The 18,487-nt window shown below is 41.6% G+C and overlaps 1 protein-coding gene across 3 annotated transcripts in view; it reads left to right on the top strand.

Moving 5' to 3' along the window:
* The window catches only part of PDE5A (phosphodiesterase 5A), a 148,365-nt gene that overhangs the window by 111,276 nt on the left and 18,602 nt on the right, over window positions 1-18,487 (top strand). For all 3 annotated transcript variants that reach the window (XM_059377866.1, XM_059377880.1, XM_059377875.1), the window contains exons 12-15: window positions 1,250-1,396; window positions 6,283-6,408; window positions 7,973-8,067; window positions 16,518-16,605. In XM_059377866.1, coding sequence (XP_059233849.1) covers window positions 1,250-1,396; window positions 6,283-6,408; window positions 7,973-8,067; window positions 16,518-16,605 — 456 coding nt within the window. The remainder of the gene's footprint in view (window positions 1-1,249; window positions 1,397-6,282; window positions 6,409-7,972; window positions 8,068-16,517; window positions 16,606-18,487) is intronic.

Genomic DNA, 18,487 nt, shown 5'->3' with positions numbered 1-18,487 from the left:
TCCTTGGTGGTTTTGGGACCTTAAAACTGGAACTTATGACTCACGATAAGTGAAGGGAATAAGATTTTCCCCTCTTGCGCATTTAATAAATCTTCATGTTAGCAGTTAACAAAACTGTATCCATCGGTATTCTTGATGGATTGATACAGGGATGTGTAACATACAGTCCTGCCTATAGGTCCCAGGGGACTGAGGAGACAGATAAACAGGAAATTATATGACAATGAACTTCCTGAAATTAAACAGATATTCCCAAAGTGGGGTCTGCACTGAAGGGCAATTAACTTTTCTTTGGATGCGAGCTGTGCCTTAAAGGAGTCCATCAGTTCAGTTGAATGGAGCAGGTGCTTTGTAGGAGAAGCTGGAGGTACAAATGAACAATGATGAAAAGAGGTATATTTGAAGAAATTGCAAGTGTTTACTACAATTAAATGATTATCAATTCAAAACCAAAGGTATTAATTAAAAAAGAGTTTCCTCTCCAGAAAATAAAACTGACTTCTCAAGACCCATCCCAGATTTACTGAATCAGAATCAATGAGGTTTTTTTTTTTTTTTTTTTTTGCTTTTTTTTTTAATGGGCACCCTGGGTGAGTCTTATGATCAGGCTTGAGTGAAGTGGGTTCTGTTCATCTCCACAGTAGAGATTGTGTCAGATCTGAAAGTAGGATAGTCTGCCTGGATTAACCAGCAGAGCCATTCTGGGTAAGGCAGCTAGCCTCCTTGTGCTTAAGCTTCTGTACCTGAAAAATAGAGCTAGAGTATCTGCTGAGTAAGATTGTCTTGCCAATTAATCAGAAAATACTTAGAACATTATCACTGTCTTGCTCCCTACCTGATCCCCAGCTCATAGTACTAGGTTAAGGCCAGAATAATTCCTCCATAACTATCTGTTGAATGACTGAGACTGGGGGGAGGTATGAAGGGGCCAGATCCTTGGAGTCCTTAGTTCTGCTTACTGTTCTAGGTACAACCTCCGGGCAGCCACCCTCTCTCCTCCACATAACCTACCTGGAACCATATTTGTTACCCCCAAGTGACTCATTTTAAAACAAAACAAAACAAAAAATAAAAGTAGCTCTTTTATCCAAAGATTTCTAGGGTATACTTTAAAAAGAAAAAGTTTAAAATAAGGTTATTTCTTAAAAACCTCTGCTATTTCCCTATAGTAAAGTGAGAAAACTTCGTGAATCACTGCTGCTTTAAAAAATTAACAGTTCCACTTCATTTTGTTCTTGTCTTACCTAAGGCCGCTGTGGTACCATCTGCTCAGACACTTAAAATTACTGACTTCAGCTTCAGTGACTTTGAGCTGTCTGACCTAGAAACGGCACTGTGCACAATTCGGATGTTCACTGACCTCAACCTTGTGCAGAACTTCCAGATGAAACATGAGGTAAGAATACAGTCATGTCCTTTGGAGGAGAGAGAGAGAGACAGCGTGCGTGTGCGTGTGTGTGTGCGCGCGCGTGCGCGCGCGCGTGTGTGTGTGTGTGTGTGTGTGAGAGAGAGAGAGAGAATTAATCAATACACTGTCACCTAATGCCTACCTGAGATTTTTAAAGAAAACGACATTTACTGGTTTCTTACTATTTGTCAAGCACCTAGTTGAAGAACAGGGGAGAGCAAAGGCAGGAGGAGCGAGTGGGGCTGGGGCTGCGGCCAGGGGGGGGGGTCATATATATCCCTGTGAGCTAGTCAGAGGAATGTGGATTTTATCCTGAAAATAATGGTGAGTCACTGAGGAGTTGTAAACAGGGAAGTAACCTGATCCGATCCCAGAGGTTATGATAACATGGTATGGTTCAGAGAAGGACCAAAACACAGTGAACTCCTTTGGAAATGAGGGACTCCAAGCACTTGATGTGAGGCCAAGCCTGTGGTTTGAACAGGGGTTACCCATGTTGGGAGGGGGATGAAAACTGATTTTAACCCCTGCCAATTACTTTAGTCACCTCTCAGAAAACAACAGGACTTCAATCAGTATCTTCTAATACCCATCTGGAGATACCAGGGGATAGCTATGTGTATAGCATCGAAGAATAAGGGAGAAGAGAAAGGATTGTTTGGGGAAGAAAATGTAATAATTTGCCTTGAAAGTTAATTTTTTTTCGGGTCCGTCAGATTTCTAGTCTTATACAGATTTCCTGTCTGGAAATGTAAATACCTTGAAGGTCTCGACTATTTTGCAATCCACAGATTCATAAAATGAAGCCTTATTAATGTATACAGTGTACCCAGCACCATGCTAAGTCTTCATTTCAGCAGAGAATTGTCCTTGCTCTCAAAAGCCTCACAGCTGGGAATGAAAAGGAAGGCCTCATGCCGCTAGGTGAACACAGAGCCATGGATGGAATTCTTGGGGTATTCTTTCTTAAATGTAGCCAAAGTTGGCGTGACTCTTGGGTGAAAACAAAGAATGACCATCTCTGGACTCATAATATCCACTCTTCATGTTGATGGAGGGATATCATATTATGTGATCATTTCAGGAAGCTCTCAGGAACACTTTTCAGTGGTTATTGCCCCTGTTTGAAATTCAGATAACATGAGAAGAGTAGAAAAATGATGGATTGTGAGTTCTAGCTCTACCGGTCATTCACTCTTATTTCTTTAAGCAATTACTCTCTCACAGTCTCCGTTACGGTCTCCGTTTCACAATCTGTTACTTGGGATAATGGTGTGACTTCCCCGGTGGCAGTCTTGTGAGAACGACACGTGTACCCACAATGTGACTGTATGTGGCGTACACACATGTGTTCCTGTCTCCCGTGATGTTTTTGCTTCTTACTGTATCACCCCATAGATTTCTCTACGGGAGGCTGTAGGGTTCCTTTTTAAAAGCCTTTTCTATTAATGGACTAAAGACCTCACTTAGAGCCAGTTCTAAATGTGAAACTCAGTTCTGCTTCTTGCTAGTTACATGACCTTAAAAAGCAAGACAGCATTTCAAATCGCTTTCTGTTCTGAGATTTCCCATACGTTAAACTGGCAGTGATGTGTTGAAAGGGCCCAGTCAGAACAAAGCAATCTGATCCTTATACTTATTTATGAAGTTTTTAGAAGTTGATTTCTTATTTCTTAAAAACTTGTGTTTTCAGATCGCGTGTGAGTATTGGATATGATGATAGTCAATCAGAATTCTTTTTTTTTTTTTAATGATTTGTTTATTTGAGAGAGAGTGCATGCAAGCGGGGAGGGAGAGAGAGGAGGAAGAAGCAGATTCCCCGCTGAGCAGGGAGCCCTGAGCCCAACGCAGATGCTTAACTGACCAAGCCTCCCAGGTGCCCTGGTCACTCAGAATTGTTTAGCAATCTTTATTCTTACCTTTTCTTGAATTTTTGTTCATTGGCAGGTATTTTTCTTCAATGTCTCATTCATTTACTCTCCCTTTTTTTTTTTTTTTTTTTTTTTTGAGTAACTGCTATCTGATTCTGGCCAACATCAACTTGAATACCACAGTCATTCTGATTGGCCTTCCTGCCCTAGTTACTCTCCTGTTGTGTTTATTTGAGATAATACTCAGTGTAATTTAAGGGTGATAAAATTAAAATGTTATTGCTGGAGAGGATGTTGGCATCATGAAGCTGCCCTGACAAAGAATCTTTCTTACTGAAAGATCTGTCAAATCTTTATGTCCCTTTTTGTCTTCCAAATTTTGAGTTACTCTCCTACAAACATGGCAGCCATTGCTCCAGCTGACTTCTGAAACAGACTCTTGACTCTACTTGAACAAATCTGCATGTGCTATGCTTATTTCCACCTTCCATCTTACACATCATTCCTCTCTGACATGAATGGACTGCCTGATGTGATGTGATGTGATGTGAATGGACAGTCTGAATGGACTGCCCCACTTGCAAGGCTTCTCCACTTCTTGCCACAGCACGCTTTTCTCTCCTAGGAGCCTGACTCAACCCTAGTTTTGACTTCATACCACTTAGAATACTGTTGACAGTTTGTGGTCTCGATTTTATTTATTCCTTTTCTATGTGTACTTTTATCATTTTCACTCCTGATTGAGATTCCTGAGGACAGAAACTGAGCTGTTTTCTGGTTCTTCTCTTTCTCCCAGAGCATCTCGAGTCTGCCCCTCAGGACATAGGAAGACTTTGTCATTGTTGGAGATTGATCAGTGGGTTGAGCATGCTCCCTAGCGTAACCCACCTGGTGCCTAATCATTCAGTAATCCTGTACAGAAGACTGTATTGTGGATTTAAAGATGCCAGACATATCCACCAAGCACTGAGGAGATCTGACCGTAATTTTCCTAAATGCTGTTAACATCCTGATAGACCTATAAATACACAGAACAAACTGGTCGTTACCAGAGAGGAGGAGGTTGGTTGGGGGGGGGGTGGTCAAGATGGATGAACAAGACTAGGAGATACAGGCTTCTACTTATGGCATGGTCACAGGAGTAAAGCGGCACAGCATTGGAAACACAGTGATATTGTAATAAGGTTGTATGGTGACAGACAGAAGTTACACTTGTGGTGAGCACAGCATGATGTATAGAGAAGTTGAACTGCTACATTGTGACCTGAAACTAATGTAACATTGTGTGTCAACTGTACTCAAAAAATCCATGTTTTTAAAAGATTATCCTGATAATAGAATCCAAAACTGTACTTAAATTTAGTTCCTAACTACTGTATCCATTGGATCACCCAGTCCTCTTAGGTCCATGTTATTAGAAGCATAATAGAATAGTCCATCAGGAATTAGTATTTCAAAGAGTCATTTTATTTAACATTATATTATATATGTGCCCATTTAATTATATCTACAGATTTATGATTAGTAAAGAGATATTCATAGGTTAAATTCTTGGGTTTTCCTGCTTACTTTCCTTGATTCTTTAATTCATCACCAGCAATTTTCTATAACACTTTATAGTTTCTAAGCACATCAAAGCAAGTTCAGAGCCCTTACTTAAATTCTGCCAATAAGAGGGAACTATCATCTTCTAGCTGGTTTTGTTCAGAAATGGTCATGATGAAAGAAACTGCAGTGGACTTGGGATTAACGGACGCCCGTCTTAGGCACACAGAAATCCTCTGCTGAGTTAGGTGACTTGGAGCTGCAAGAGCTAGGGGACATTCTAGTTGCTTGTTACCAGAACTCCCTGTGAACTGCGTTAGAGAACAGGAACAAAAAGACCGAAAAAGAAAAAGAGGGTTATGAAAGCACTCATTTTCCACCAAATCCTGTATAAGCAATTTCTACCAACAAAGAAGGAACCTTGTTTTTGGCCTGCTTCTGCAGCCAGTCATTCTGTGTTGCATATTGTTAGAGCAACGTTCTTTTGCCTGGTACTTTTTCCATACCCCAGGGCAATGCTCTTTGTGTTTGAAGTATCTCCAGTGATATACGTAGGAAGAAGCACATATTTATTTTTACAGATCCCCCAAAGTATAGTAAATCATTCAGAATTGAAGAGAGACAGACTCTGATGCTAACACAAACAAAAAATAACCATGCTTAGGTCCCAAGAGTCTCTGGGGATTTTGTTGAATACACTACTCAGAAATTGAATTAAACCCAGCTTTTGAGATTTTTCTGAAGTCTGTCTTTTTTCCCATCTTTTAAAATAAATCTTTTTCACGGGGACCCCAGGGCTTTATTTTGCATATATATTTTTAAAAATTACTTCTTGGTAACCAAGCAGTAACTCTGCCTGAATACTTAAACATAGTTTAAAAGGGACAAAAGACCTGCTGATTGTCTCAGGACTTGGGAGCTCTATTCTGTGCTTGGCCATGTGCTTTGTGTCTCAGCCCCCAACCCATCTGCACAGCCTTGCACCCAATACCTTTAAAGAACGAAAAACCAGGAACGTGAGAAGAACTTGAGAGCCACTATTTCCATGACTCTCTAAAAGTGAATCCATACATAGTTATCTATTTGGATTCTCCTGCTGGCACATGAACACGATATCTTTTAAAAAGCTAGTCAGTGCCCTCCCTACCTATGCAAAAAATACCTTCCTTAGGGCTCTCTTATATTTTACATCTTGTTTAGTTAGCATGGTGGTCAACATGGTGGGCTCTGAAGTCAGACTATTCAAGTTTGAATTTTAACCCCTCCCTTTACAAGCATCGTGACCTTGGGCGAGTTACCACTCTGAATGTTCATTTCCTCATCTGTGAAATTATCTGAGTAGTAGTGCCTCCCCCAGAATCCTGAGGGTTAGCGGTGAAGGCTTTGTGCAGTGCCTGGAACATAGTAAACGTGTGATATTAGCAAGTATTTTTACTACTTATGCTTTGTTTCCTAAAGGTTCTTTGCAGGTGGATTTTAAGTGTTAAGAAGAATTATCGGAAGAATGTTGCCTATCATAATTGGAGACACGCCTTTAATACAGCTCAGTGCATGTTTGCTGCTCTAAAAGCAGGCAAGATTCAGGTACTTTTTAGAGCCATTCTTATATTTAAGACTTCTTGCTTTGGTAGTAAAATCTACAGCATATTCTTTCTTTTTTTAGTATGCAATCAGTAACGATGACTGGAATAATATTTGTTGCCACTTACAAAATAAATGACATCTTGTCAGTTGAAGAAGACTAGCATGGCAAAATACTTAGTTATTAATTTTCTTCTATATGCAGTACATAAAGGCCTATTTTTAAAAATCTTTAAAATAACTTCATGTTAAATTTAATAGTCTTTGGGCAAATATTTTCTCCAGAAGAATTTTCTTCTATAAGAAAAAGTATCAAATTTCTCGTGTTCCCATTCAACCTGCTCCATAGTAGAATTCCTGCAGAACCACTCAAGTGGCTTCATAGCAAATTCCAGTGTTCTCTATCACATTTTCTCTGGAGCACTCAGTTAAATTTTGTTAAGTCGCATCTCACGGAAAGGGTTTTAATATCATCTACATTGACCAGAGACTGTGTACAAGGAAGATCGACACAGAAAGCGTTCAAGTAATTCGTTCCTTTCCAGGCGATATTTTATCCATAACTCTGTCTTAGGTTCTAACTTCATTGGGACTTGAATAGTTCTTCTAGGTAGGTGATTCCAGGCATCCATCAAATAACTGATTTTCATTCAGAGCTTCCATGCTTTTTTTTTTTTTTAAGTAATTTCTAAAAATGTTATTCTTTGTCTCTCTTTCCATAGGGAGCACATTTTAACTGGCTAGAGCTAAAAGAAGGAGTTGTTGTCTAAGAGGCCATACGAAATACCATAGTAGTATTTCCCTGCCATAGCAAACATTTATTTAAAAAAATAGGATCTACTTATTTTGAACTGTGGAAAGGTCATCAGGATTATACAGCTGAAGACTGTCCGTGCTTTTTATGAAGAATAACAAAATGATGATTTTGTCTAATCTTATAAACATACTATATAGAGTGTTGAGAGTTTCCAGCAAAGTGGAGCTGATAATGAATTCGACTTTGTTTTTTTACTGATGAAGGAGACCAGCAGGATAAATAATACAAATGACAGATATTACCAAAATAACCTCTATTTGGCTTTGCAACATATTGTGCAACCTTTTAAGGCCAGATTTTTCATTTCTAGTCCTCTTTTTTATGTATTGTTTTGCTTAATATTCACATTGTCTCTGTTCCTTGAGGATCCAGCAGTCACCAGCAGAGCGAGCGCAGCAGAATCCGCAGGCAGCTGGAAGGCAGACAGCAATTAGTTAAAGTTTATTTTAATGATTCCACATAGATGTAGAGAATGAAGAGTTAATGCTATTTTACCGTAGGTGGACTGATGATCGATTGCTTGAGGCACTTCCCCTTTTTGTGTGCATAAATGACGTTTATAATAATCCCCTTCTGAAGACAAAGTACCGCTAATTCCCTGCAGAATAGGATTCTAGGCCGAGTCCTTTGTGACCCTAAGTGCGGAAAGCACCCGGAAAAACAAGCACGTGATTTGTGAACAGAGGTAGAATAATGAAACTCACCAAGTGGTCTTTCTCTTTCTTTCCGCGGACATCTCCGGTGGAGCAGAGCAAGCTGACTGACCTGGAGATCCTTGCGCTGCTCATCGCGGCTCTCAGCCATGACTTGGACCACCGGGGTGTGAATAACTCTTACATCCAGCGGTAAGGCGCCTTTTCCCCAGCTAAAGAAGAAAATGTTTCTATTAAATCGGAGGGCTGTCTTTTTTTAATTTATTTATTTATTTACTTACTTACTTACTTATTTGGGGGAGAAAGCATGAGCACGTGAGAGAGAGCACAAGCAGTGAGGAGGAGCAGAGGGAGAGGGAGAAGCAGACTCCCCACTGAGCAGGGAGCCCAGCTGGGTGGGGGGGCGGTGCGCATCCCTGGACCCATGAGATCATGACCTGAACTGAAGGCAGACGCTTAACCGACTGAGCCACACAGGCGCCCCTAGGGCCGTCTTTTTTAAAGTAAAACCGCAGCAAAATTTGATGGTACCAGATTTCAATTGATTGAGGCCCCATAACATACTCTGGTTTTACTTAAGTGAAATGGGAAAAAAAAAAAAAACTAAATCCAATATTGTGTTGGTAACATTTCTGGCCTGAAATTCAAAAAAACATTGTGTTGAGAATCATCTTTCACGAGATAATTACCAAGAGTGTTGCTTTGGTTTATGTATACCCAGCTTAAGAGCTTCATTAGGAAACAATATATTAAGACCAGTTCAAAAACGATAGAATTTTACCCTGAAATAGAGAAGATGATATCTAAAAAGTGCTTAGCTCGATCCCGAGTACTTAGTGAGCACCCAGTAGAAGGGGGCTGTTGGTCTTAGAGAAGACAATTTGGGGCCTGCAGTCAGACAGGATGCAGACCCTCACTATGCCACATGTTTCCCGTGTGACCTTGGGCAATGGAGCTGATTTCTCTGTGCTTCAATTTCCCGGTCTATATGATGGCGATAATAGCTTACCTACCTCATAGGGTTGATGTGAGTTTTAAGAGCTAACATGTATTGATAGCGGGTGGAATGCACCTTGTGTATTTAAGTGTTAATTCTTAGCAACAGATGCTAGTGATGGTCCTGTCAACATCAAAAGCCTGCTTTTTGGCTGCTTTTCATAGCAGATACTAACTGGAGACAAGCATTTCAGGCTCCTCCCTCCTGGGCCATCCTTAAGTAACATTTGCAATAACAAATGAGATGATAAAGGTGACATCACTTAGATTTTTGAGCCACTGGGACATGTTTATTTACTCATAGCAACATAGTTGAGAAGCCTACATCTTAATGGCAACATCTCTTACTACTGAGCATTTCTTTAGGTATGCAAGTGAGGCAGCAAATGGGGAGACCCCTTAAGGAAGTTCCAGATGTCTGATATCTCGAGGGAATTTCAGAGAGCTCTCGAGTCACATTCCCTTTATCTAAATAAACGGAAAACTTCATATAACAAGAATTGTAGTGATGCGGCCACCGTGTCCTCTGCTGACCTTTGATGGGAAAAGATGGCAAGCTCTTGCCCAGCTGTCAGAGACTGGCTCTTTCCTCTTTAAGATCTGAACTTAAGGAGGAAACGTTTTGGAGAACAGGCTGGATGCCATGTCCTTTGTCCTATGTGCTCTGCCATGCGATCGTGCTCCTGAGCCTCATGTTAACACGGGAGTAATTACAAAAAGGAAAAACGACATGGAAAGATGTTATTGTGGGTCAAACACAGCCAGAAGATCCAAGACAGTGGTGTATATTGCCTCCATACCTCAAAGCTGAACGTAATATTATTAGTTTCTGGTTGGCTTTAAGATGCATGTTGCCCTGCTTTAGAGTGAAAAAAAACACTCAGCTATTTTTTCCTTTGTTTATTTAAAAATAATTACCCGGAAAAACATCTGGAGAAACGTCATCTTCTCTTAAAAAAAAAAAAAAAAAAGTCCTGGGAAAAATTCAGAGACTGGAGAATCTTGCCTCCACACACCCCACAAAGCAGACTTCCACCAAGTAAGAATAACTTTAAGAAGAAAAGCTAAAGGAGTTTCAGAGATTTTTATTTCTTCCTACATCTCTGTGGTTTGAGTAGAGGAAACCAAGAATTTTCCAGGGATATTGCTTTTTTTTTTCTTTCCTTAGTGGTGAACGAGTAATACTTCAGGAGGATTTTCATAACCAGGGGACTCTTGGGGGAATAAGAGTACCATAAACATTCCCTTATAGAGCTAACTTGTAAAAAGGGGTACCATGTCCAGTCTCGTCAGTACCAAACACTACATGAAGAAAACCATTACAGTCAGAGAAGGCACAGAACTGAAACTAATATATCAAAAAGATGGAAAGCACTCATGTCGTACTGAAGTTAGAAACTGAACTTCTCCTGTCATTCGTTCTTCTTGAACATCTTTTTAGAAAATTAATTTGAAGTAAGATATATAGGAAACCATGTTTTGATCCATTATTTGGTCCTTTGGTGGCTTCCTTGATTAGGAAAACTGTCATTGTGAAGAGAGCCACAAGTGTGCCACTGAAATATTTGGAGGAAGAGTTCACTGCTGTGCTTTCTTCTCCCATTTGGGTGGGTAAAACCGAGAGTGGTTTGTGATAGATATTAAATTGTTATTTTAAAAACAGGCAGTAATGGGGACAAAACGTCACAGACACCTACTAGAGAAAGCACAGCGTGACCCTCGGCTCATGTTGAAATCCTCTTGCATTAGGCCGGCAGTCAGTATAAGAAGACTGTTGTGGATGCATTTATTTGGTTAGATTCGAGTTTGGTATTTTATAAAAGAATAAGTGAAAGTGTCCTACCTTTTAGGCAGCCTGCTAATGGGCAATTACTAGGGCCCAGCACTTTGTGAGGCAGAAAGAGAGCTGAAGTATAAAATGTGGTTCCTGTAATTAAGTAATTTTCAAAGTCTCATGAAATGGTGGTGCTCAATATAAGAAAAATACCCAGTAAGTACTGAGGTGCTTTGTAATGTGGACTTGTAAGCATTCGGCAGAGGAGATGGGTCAAGACACATGCAGTCCCTCTCCAGTCAAAGGACCAAGTGAGACAAAGTGGATCCTGAAATGTGGGTAGGATTTGGAGAGGAGAGGGAATGAAAATAGCCCAGAAACACTTGGAGGTGGGTAGGCATTCTCAGGGAACAGCAATGGCTGGCCCAGTGCAGAGTCCAAAGGCTCCACTGACCAGGACGGAGAGTCAGAGCATGAACAAGTAGAAGGTAGCGGCCCCTTGGAGGGAGAGCTATAAAACTAAGCAGCAAGCTCGAGCTGTGGTAGAGTGAAGATACCAGGAGCCTTTGCAGTGAGTCATAAGGACCTTGCTGAGGAAGGAAGGATGACTGAACATCAGACACAAGGTGCAGTGGGTAATAATTGGGAGCACGGAGTTCAGCCCAGAGGCTCGAACAGCTGCTGTGTACATGGTGCCTCTCACATACTGGCTACAGGGAGGAAGAGATGAGGAAAAAGTGTTTTTCCATTTACTACAAAACAGATGCTAATATGCATGAAGGAAGGGGGAAATCATGACTCGTGACCCAAGAAACTGGAACAGCGATGGAGCCATTGATGAAAATGGAGGAACCGGGAAGTGTGTGCATGTGTGTGTACTTAGGGAGGAAGGGACGAGAAGGGCAGAAGGGGGAGGAGTGTTGGCAATGAGGAGAAAATAATAAATAGTGTGGTACTTAGAAGAGGTAAATGATTAAAGGAATGGGTTTTTTCTTTTTTGCCAAGTTTCTGTAAAACCAGAATAAAAGAGTTTCCTGGTAACCATAATCAGACCATGTCTGCGTCCTGGGTCTGTGCCCTGGTCTCCCTGACTCTAGCAGAGGAATGGCAGTGAGCTGGAGTCCAGGCCCGCATGCGGACAGTAGATGGTCAGCGGGCTCCGAGGGCCTCACCAGGGCAGACAGCACAGGAATCACCCTTTGTGAAGTTCAGCTGGGTAGAGTTTCTATTAGCCAGAAATGAGATTGCTCCCTATTAGGGTGGAGGGCTTGAGAGACTAGAGTCTCTCAATATTGCAAGAACTGCTAGTTCAAGGAGTCCTAATGTCACTATCTAATAATAATCATAATAATAGAAGTTAACACTTATTATGGCCCTTACCATGTGGCACTGGGAACTCTTTAGTCCTTTATATACATGAGTTCAGTTAGTCCTTAGACTACCCCGCAGTGGCTATGATGGTTACCGTGGTTAAAGGCTGGCTCGAGCCAGACGCCTGGGTGCAAAAGCAAACACTGACTCCATCTGACCTTGAGTGAGTCATTTAATATCCCTCTCTCTATTTCCTTCTCTGTGCAATGGAATAATGACAGTATCTGTCTTGCAGTTTGTTTTGTTTTAACAAGGATTAAGGAGTATAAATAAATGTAAAGGACTTGGAACAGTACCCAGCACAGAGTAGATACTCTCCAGCTTTTAGCACTTTCTTTCTTTTTTTTCTTTTTTGTAAGGATATTATTATTTATTTGAGAGAAAGAGAGTAAGAGAGAGCACCAGAGCACAAGCAGGGGCTGGGGCGGAGACAGAAGGAGAAGCAGACTCCCAGCTGAGCAGGGATCCTGACATGAGACTCGATCCCGGGACCCTGAGATCATGACTGGAGCCAAAGGCAGACACTTAACCAGCTGGGTCACCCAGGTGCCCTAATCTTAGCATTTTCAAATGGGGATACTATTAAGGACATACATTTGAATTCAGGATCTTGCTTCGTCCCATGGTGGGACATGGAGCAGGCCACAGCAGAAATAGTGCATCTGGCAGCACCTCACAGCTGTAGAACAAAGAAGGGCGCACGTATCATTGACGTGAACAGAGACTATACGTGGGGTCAAGATAGTCAAAGAATGCGGGTCCAAAGACCCAACGAGTCATGAGCTTGAACATCTGTGGCATCTAATGTGATCACAGAGAATGTGAAGGTAAAATGACCCCCAGCCACTCAAATACAGCAGCGATGATTCAGAGAGAACGTGGGAAGTAAAGAACTCGGTGGGGCTGACAGGGCTTACCAAGAGCAGTGAAGAGATCCGAGCTCAGAGCCATCCACCTGGACGAGAAGCAGAAGCAGGGCGTGTGAAGAGTCTATAAAAAGGAATCCTAGGGCAGCAGGCATTGTTTTTCTCACAGAGCTTACACTTTCTATTGATTTCTGAGGCTTTCTATTTCTAGAACATCATTCTGATTTGGACACTGACATCCTAACACCGCTCTCAGAGATGGACAGACGACTGCAGGACAAGAGGAAAACGTGGGAGAGTGTCCAGTCCGTACTGCTCACTGCCTTCAGTGGGGGCATAACATTCGGTGGCGGTGGGGGCTTACACAGGTCCCTCTGACAGGATCTCACAGAAAGAAGCACAGCCTTGTATTTGAAAGAGTGGAAAGCAATGGGATGTAGAATACAGGGGTGTCCATGAATATTTTTATAAACAGGAAACTTGGGGCATTTGTCACCCTTTTATTGATTCATAAATCCTTATTTTTAGAACGTAAGTAAAGACAAACACACATAATTTACATTCATCTCTCCCACACCCTGAGAAGTTTTTCTAATATGAAACAGTCCTTTCTGCATTGTCTAAAAATGTGATGTGCGCTCAGCATTTTAAACTTGTTTGCATTGCGGCCTCGCAATTGCATTTCTGGTCTGGCTTCTAACTAGGTCAGTGAGCAGCTGCTGTATGCAAAGTGCTTGTGGGGTCCTGGGCCAGCGTGACGTGGTGAGGGGATGTGTTCGAATCCCAGCTCGGCCATTTATATTGACCTTGAACAAGTTAGATAATCCCTCCGATCTCTTGGTTGTCTAAAAAATAAATGCTAAAATGCCCATTTTAGAGAGGTCTAGGCCTGGGTCCCGCCGGGAGGGCACAGCCTGACATGAACGCTGGTGTGCACACAGCTTATTTGTATATGTGGTCCCCAGGGAGCAGGAACGCAGGCCGGCGGGTGGGAAACAGGGAAGGAGAAGCCAAGGGAAGGATGAGCTACCAGCTGTCCACCCATCCAGGAAGCTGGGGCTCCGTCCTGCCAGGTGCTTTGGAGAAGTCTTAGGAAATGAGACCCAGAACTGTTTATATGGACAGGGACAGAGCAGAGAGGGGCAGCCGTCCACAAGCTCCCGTGCCCCATTGGTCAAAAATGACCTCTGTGGACCTTAACTCTTCCATCCCCTAGGCTCAACACGTGGGGGTGCCACACGAGAGTTCCCGTGGACACCAGCTGTGAGGGCAGAGAGCTTCGGGCAGAGTCAAGAGGGACTCATGGTGGGGTGGCCACGAACCTTCTAGAAGGCAGAGCTTCTCCTAGTCAACCCCTGCAGGGGGTCTGTTAAATCTCACATGAAACTCAATGCTGCACCAGGGGCTGGAGTCAGACCTGGGCTGAGGATTTGGATGTGGAGAACGGAAATGTCCCATATTAAATAAAAATTAAATATAAACTACTTAGTACAACAGTGCCTGACATGTTCGAGGCTCTCCGTAAATGTTAATTATTATCATTAGGGAAAACAGATCTGACCAAGTTCAAGAGGTTTACAGTCTAACAAGGTAATAGACGTATAAACGGTAAACAACAGGCAGAACAAAATGGACATTAAACTAATACCATATGTCCCTGGATTTCTTACATAAATGAAAATAAGCAGATATTCTAGAAGTGAAAGGAATGGGGAAGGCTGCAATTGCCCTGTTGAAGCTGGCTTCAGCATAGCTGGTCTGAGTGGTGAGAAAAGGTTGTGGCCAAAGTAGAGAACGTACAGAAGGGAGGCCATAATTCTGTTTACCCTGGGCCTTCCGGTCCTCAGCCGCGGCCCATCCAGAAAGGGACGCGGACTATTACCTATGTGGGCTGATGCGTTCCAAGTCTGCATCTCCAGCCCAGACCCGACTACAGACCAAGTACTTTCTAGACCTCAGGCACCTTAAAATCAACAGATCCAACCCTCGGCTAGAAACCTTACCCTCCTTCATGCCCCATCCCTGATCATTCTCTCCCTCTTTCCCTCTGTCGGTAAATGATAAGGCAGACACTTGGCAGGCATCCTTTCCCCCAACCATCATCCCTGCTGGGTCCCCACATTGGGATTCATGCCAACTCCTACTACCTCCTAAACAGTTTTCAGGTAATTCTGCTTCTCAATATGCAGGATTCCGTCACCCGAGTCTGGGCTATCTTATACCAACATTACTAGAACTGGGACTGCTAGCTTCCCAGTAGTCTCCTAACCAACTTCCAGTCATCTCCAGTTTCGATTTCAGCAAATCTCTTTCTCTCTCTTTTTAATAAATCTGCTCATTTTACTTCATCTATTGTCTTCCTGTTGTCTGATGATAAGCACAGTGTCTGGTCCATCATACAACTCACTAAATGTGGAAGAAGCAAAGACAAGCAGGCAGGAGTTGACTTGGAAAGGTTAAAACAGCACAGAAAATGGAGGTCTGGGGTCAGCAGTATCAGCGGTAGATTAAACAACAGGAACAGAGGAGGTTGCCCGTTCTCTTGCCTTCATTTCCCTTTTATTGTTTCTGTTTTCCCTTAAGCATCTCTGACTCTACTCAGTTTCTTCCTGTGTCCCGTTCCTTCAGTGTTGGGCAGCTTCTCTGTCTTCAAATTAAATGATTCATAAATTATTGATTCAAATAGCAGTATAAAGAAATAACAGGCCCACTGTATTATCTAACACTTGTGTTGTACTTTACAATTCATAAACCCCTGTCCTATAAATTTTAGGAAGAGAGACTGGGCAGGAACTCTAACTTCTTCTTTTAAAGAAAAAAATAGTGAAAATTACGCTTCATATTCACATGTGAAGGGGTCATGAGAAATATGAGGCAGAGGACGGTGCTTGTCATGCTTTAGAACTTGATTTGTGACTCCCTGTTACATATAATGAACTGAGTAGAATGTCCTTCCCACTCCCTTTACTCAGCCACATGATCTCCACAGTTTTCCCCAAGTTCAAATGAACGAGCTCGTGGGATATCCTATACTCAAATAACCTGGATCCCACAAAGGGCACTTGTTCTGACTCATCTGTCTCCTTCCTGCCTTCAAAGGGGGATGTGCGCCGACTCTGCCCCTTTTCTGTGCCTTTCCTCACTCGCGCCTGATCATTCCATCTCAGTCCACTCTCTCTGGGTATGGAGGCACGTGTGAAGATGCTGACCTTCAGCCTTGTTTCAGAGGAAACACTAACCTTGACGTTTGTCTCAGATTTTAAACTAATTGCAGTTTTGAAATTGAAAAATAGAATTGGTGCAATTATTTCAGAAAGTTTTTTCATGTTTAGAAGAATGAGTCCCTTGTCCTTATTCCTTCTACTGTTTTATCAATATTAAAATCAGTGAAATTGTTCATACTCTGAACTGGCACTAATTACACTGATTATTTGAGAACAACTTGACTCTGTATTCCACAGAGATTAATTCAACCTCTTCCTCGGCGAAAGAAGAGAGTATTGTTAGTTTGGTTAATTGTGTGCAGTACCCTCTTTTTTCATTAACCAGCATTAAGGAGACACTAATACACTGACATGTTGGGGAAATGGGTAATTTTTAATCTGTTTTTCTCTCTTCAACAAAATCTGTTTCAGAAGTGAACACCCACTTGCTCAGCTCTACTGCCATTCAATCATGGAACATCATCATTTTGACCAGTGCCTGATGATTCTTAATAGCCCAGTAAGTACCTACTTTGTGGTGGCAGAATTTTAAAAGAGACCTTTATAAATTCAGTTTTATTTTTAAGTTTTGGATGTGTTCCCAGCACCATAAATTCTTGAGCCTGCTTTATTCCTTTTTGGGTAAGGAAGGCAAAGCCAAAACATTTAAGATCTTCCCAGCCTCGCTTCTCTAGACAACCAAGCCTGTCTTAATGTTCCCTGATAAAGGATATCTGGTTACTCACCTCTGTTTGGTTTTTGCAAACTAGAAACAAACAAAACTAGTATTTTATGGCTGGCAGTTAATTCTTTTTTTTTTTCTTTCTTTTTCTTTTTCTTTTCCTTTTTTTTTGGTCAAATGAAGTGGTTTATATAAATGTCAGAGGTTTGCTTTCACAAAACCAGGCCTGTTCCTCTTTTTATTGAATATTCTGACTACTCACAAACTGTTATGTTAAGAAATAGAGCTGTTCAACAGTTTGGTTAAATGAATATTTATCAATGCAAAAAAGCATATGATATGCTACGCTAGACAAACTTGTATGAAGGGAAATCAAGTAATGTACACCAAAGCGTTAACAAATGTTGTCTCTGCCTAGTTAAATTATTAATACTTTTTATGTTCTCATTTTGATTTGTTCATTATTCACACTATCTACTACATGCATGTATTACCTTTATAATAAGAAAAAAAGTTAAGCTATAACTATCACATGGAACAAACACAATATATGGTATATAATCTTTTTTTAAAATTTTTTATTTTTTATAAACATATATTTTTATCCCCAGGGGTACAGGTCTGTGAATCACCAGGTTTACACACTTCACAGCACTCACCAAAGCCCAATGTCCATAACCCCACCCCCCTTCTCCCAACCCCCCTCCCCGCAGCAACCCTCAGTTTGTTTTGTGAGATTAAGAGTCACTTATGGTTTGTCTCCCTCCCAATCCCATCTTGTTTCATTGATTCTTCTCCTACCCACTTAAGCCCCCATGTTGCATCACCACTTCCTCATATCAGGGAGATCATATGATAGTTGTCTTTCTCTGCTTGACTTATTTCGCTAAGCATGATATGCTCTAGTTCCATCCATGTTGTCGCAAATGGCAAGATTTCATTTCTTTTGATGGCTGCATAGTATTCCATTGTGTATATATACCACACCTTCTTTATCCATTCATCTGTTGATGGACATCTAGGTTCTTTCCATAGTTTGGCTATTGTGGACATTGCTGCTATAAACATTCGGGTGCACGTGCCCCTTCGGATCACTACGTTCGTATCTTTAGGGTAAATACCAAGTAGTGAAGTTGCTGGGTCATAGGGCAGTTCTATTTTCAACATTTTGAGGAACCTCCATGCTGGTTTCCAGAGTGCCTGCACCAGCTTGCATTCCCACCAACAGTGTAGGAGGGTTCCCCTTTCTCTGCATCCTCGCCAGCATCTGTCATTTCCTGACTTGTTGATTTTAGCCATTCTGACTGGTGTGAGGTGATATCTCATTGTGGTTTTGATTTGTATTTCCCTGATGCTGAGTGATATGGAGCACTTTTTCATGTGTATGTTGGCCATCTGGATGTCTTCTTTGCACAAATGTCTGTTCATGTCCTCTGCCCATTTCTTGATTGGATTATTTGTTCTTTGGGTGTTGAGTTTGCTAAGTTCTTTATAGATTTTGGACACTAGTCCTTTATCTGTTATGTCGTTTGCAAATATCTTCTCCCATTCTGTCAGTTGTCTTTTGATTTTGTTAACTATTTCCTTTGCTGTGCAAAAGCTTTTGATCTTGATGAAATCCCAGTAGTTCATTTTTGCCCTTGCTTCCCTTGCCTTTAGTGATGTTCCTAGGAAGATGTTGCTGCAGCTGAGGTCGAAGAGGTTGCTGCCTGTGTTCTCC

This window comes from Mustela nigripes, chromosome 1 (genome assembly GCF_022355385.1).
Source record: "Mustela nigripes isolate SB6536 chromosome 1, MUSNIG.SB6536, whole genome shotgun sequence".
Classification (NCBI taxonomy): Eukaryota; Metazoa; Chordata; class Mammalia; order Carnivora; family Mustelidae; genus Mustela; species Mustela nigripes.
Note: the sequence above shows the minus strand (reverse complement) of the source record. Positions and strands in the feature narration are given on the sequence as shown.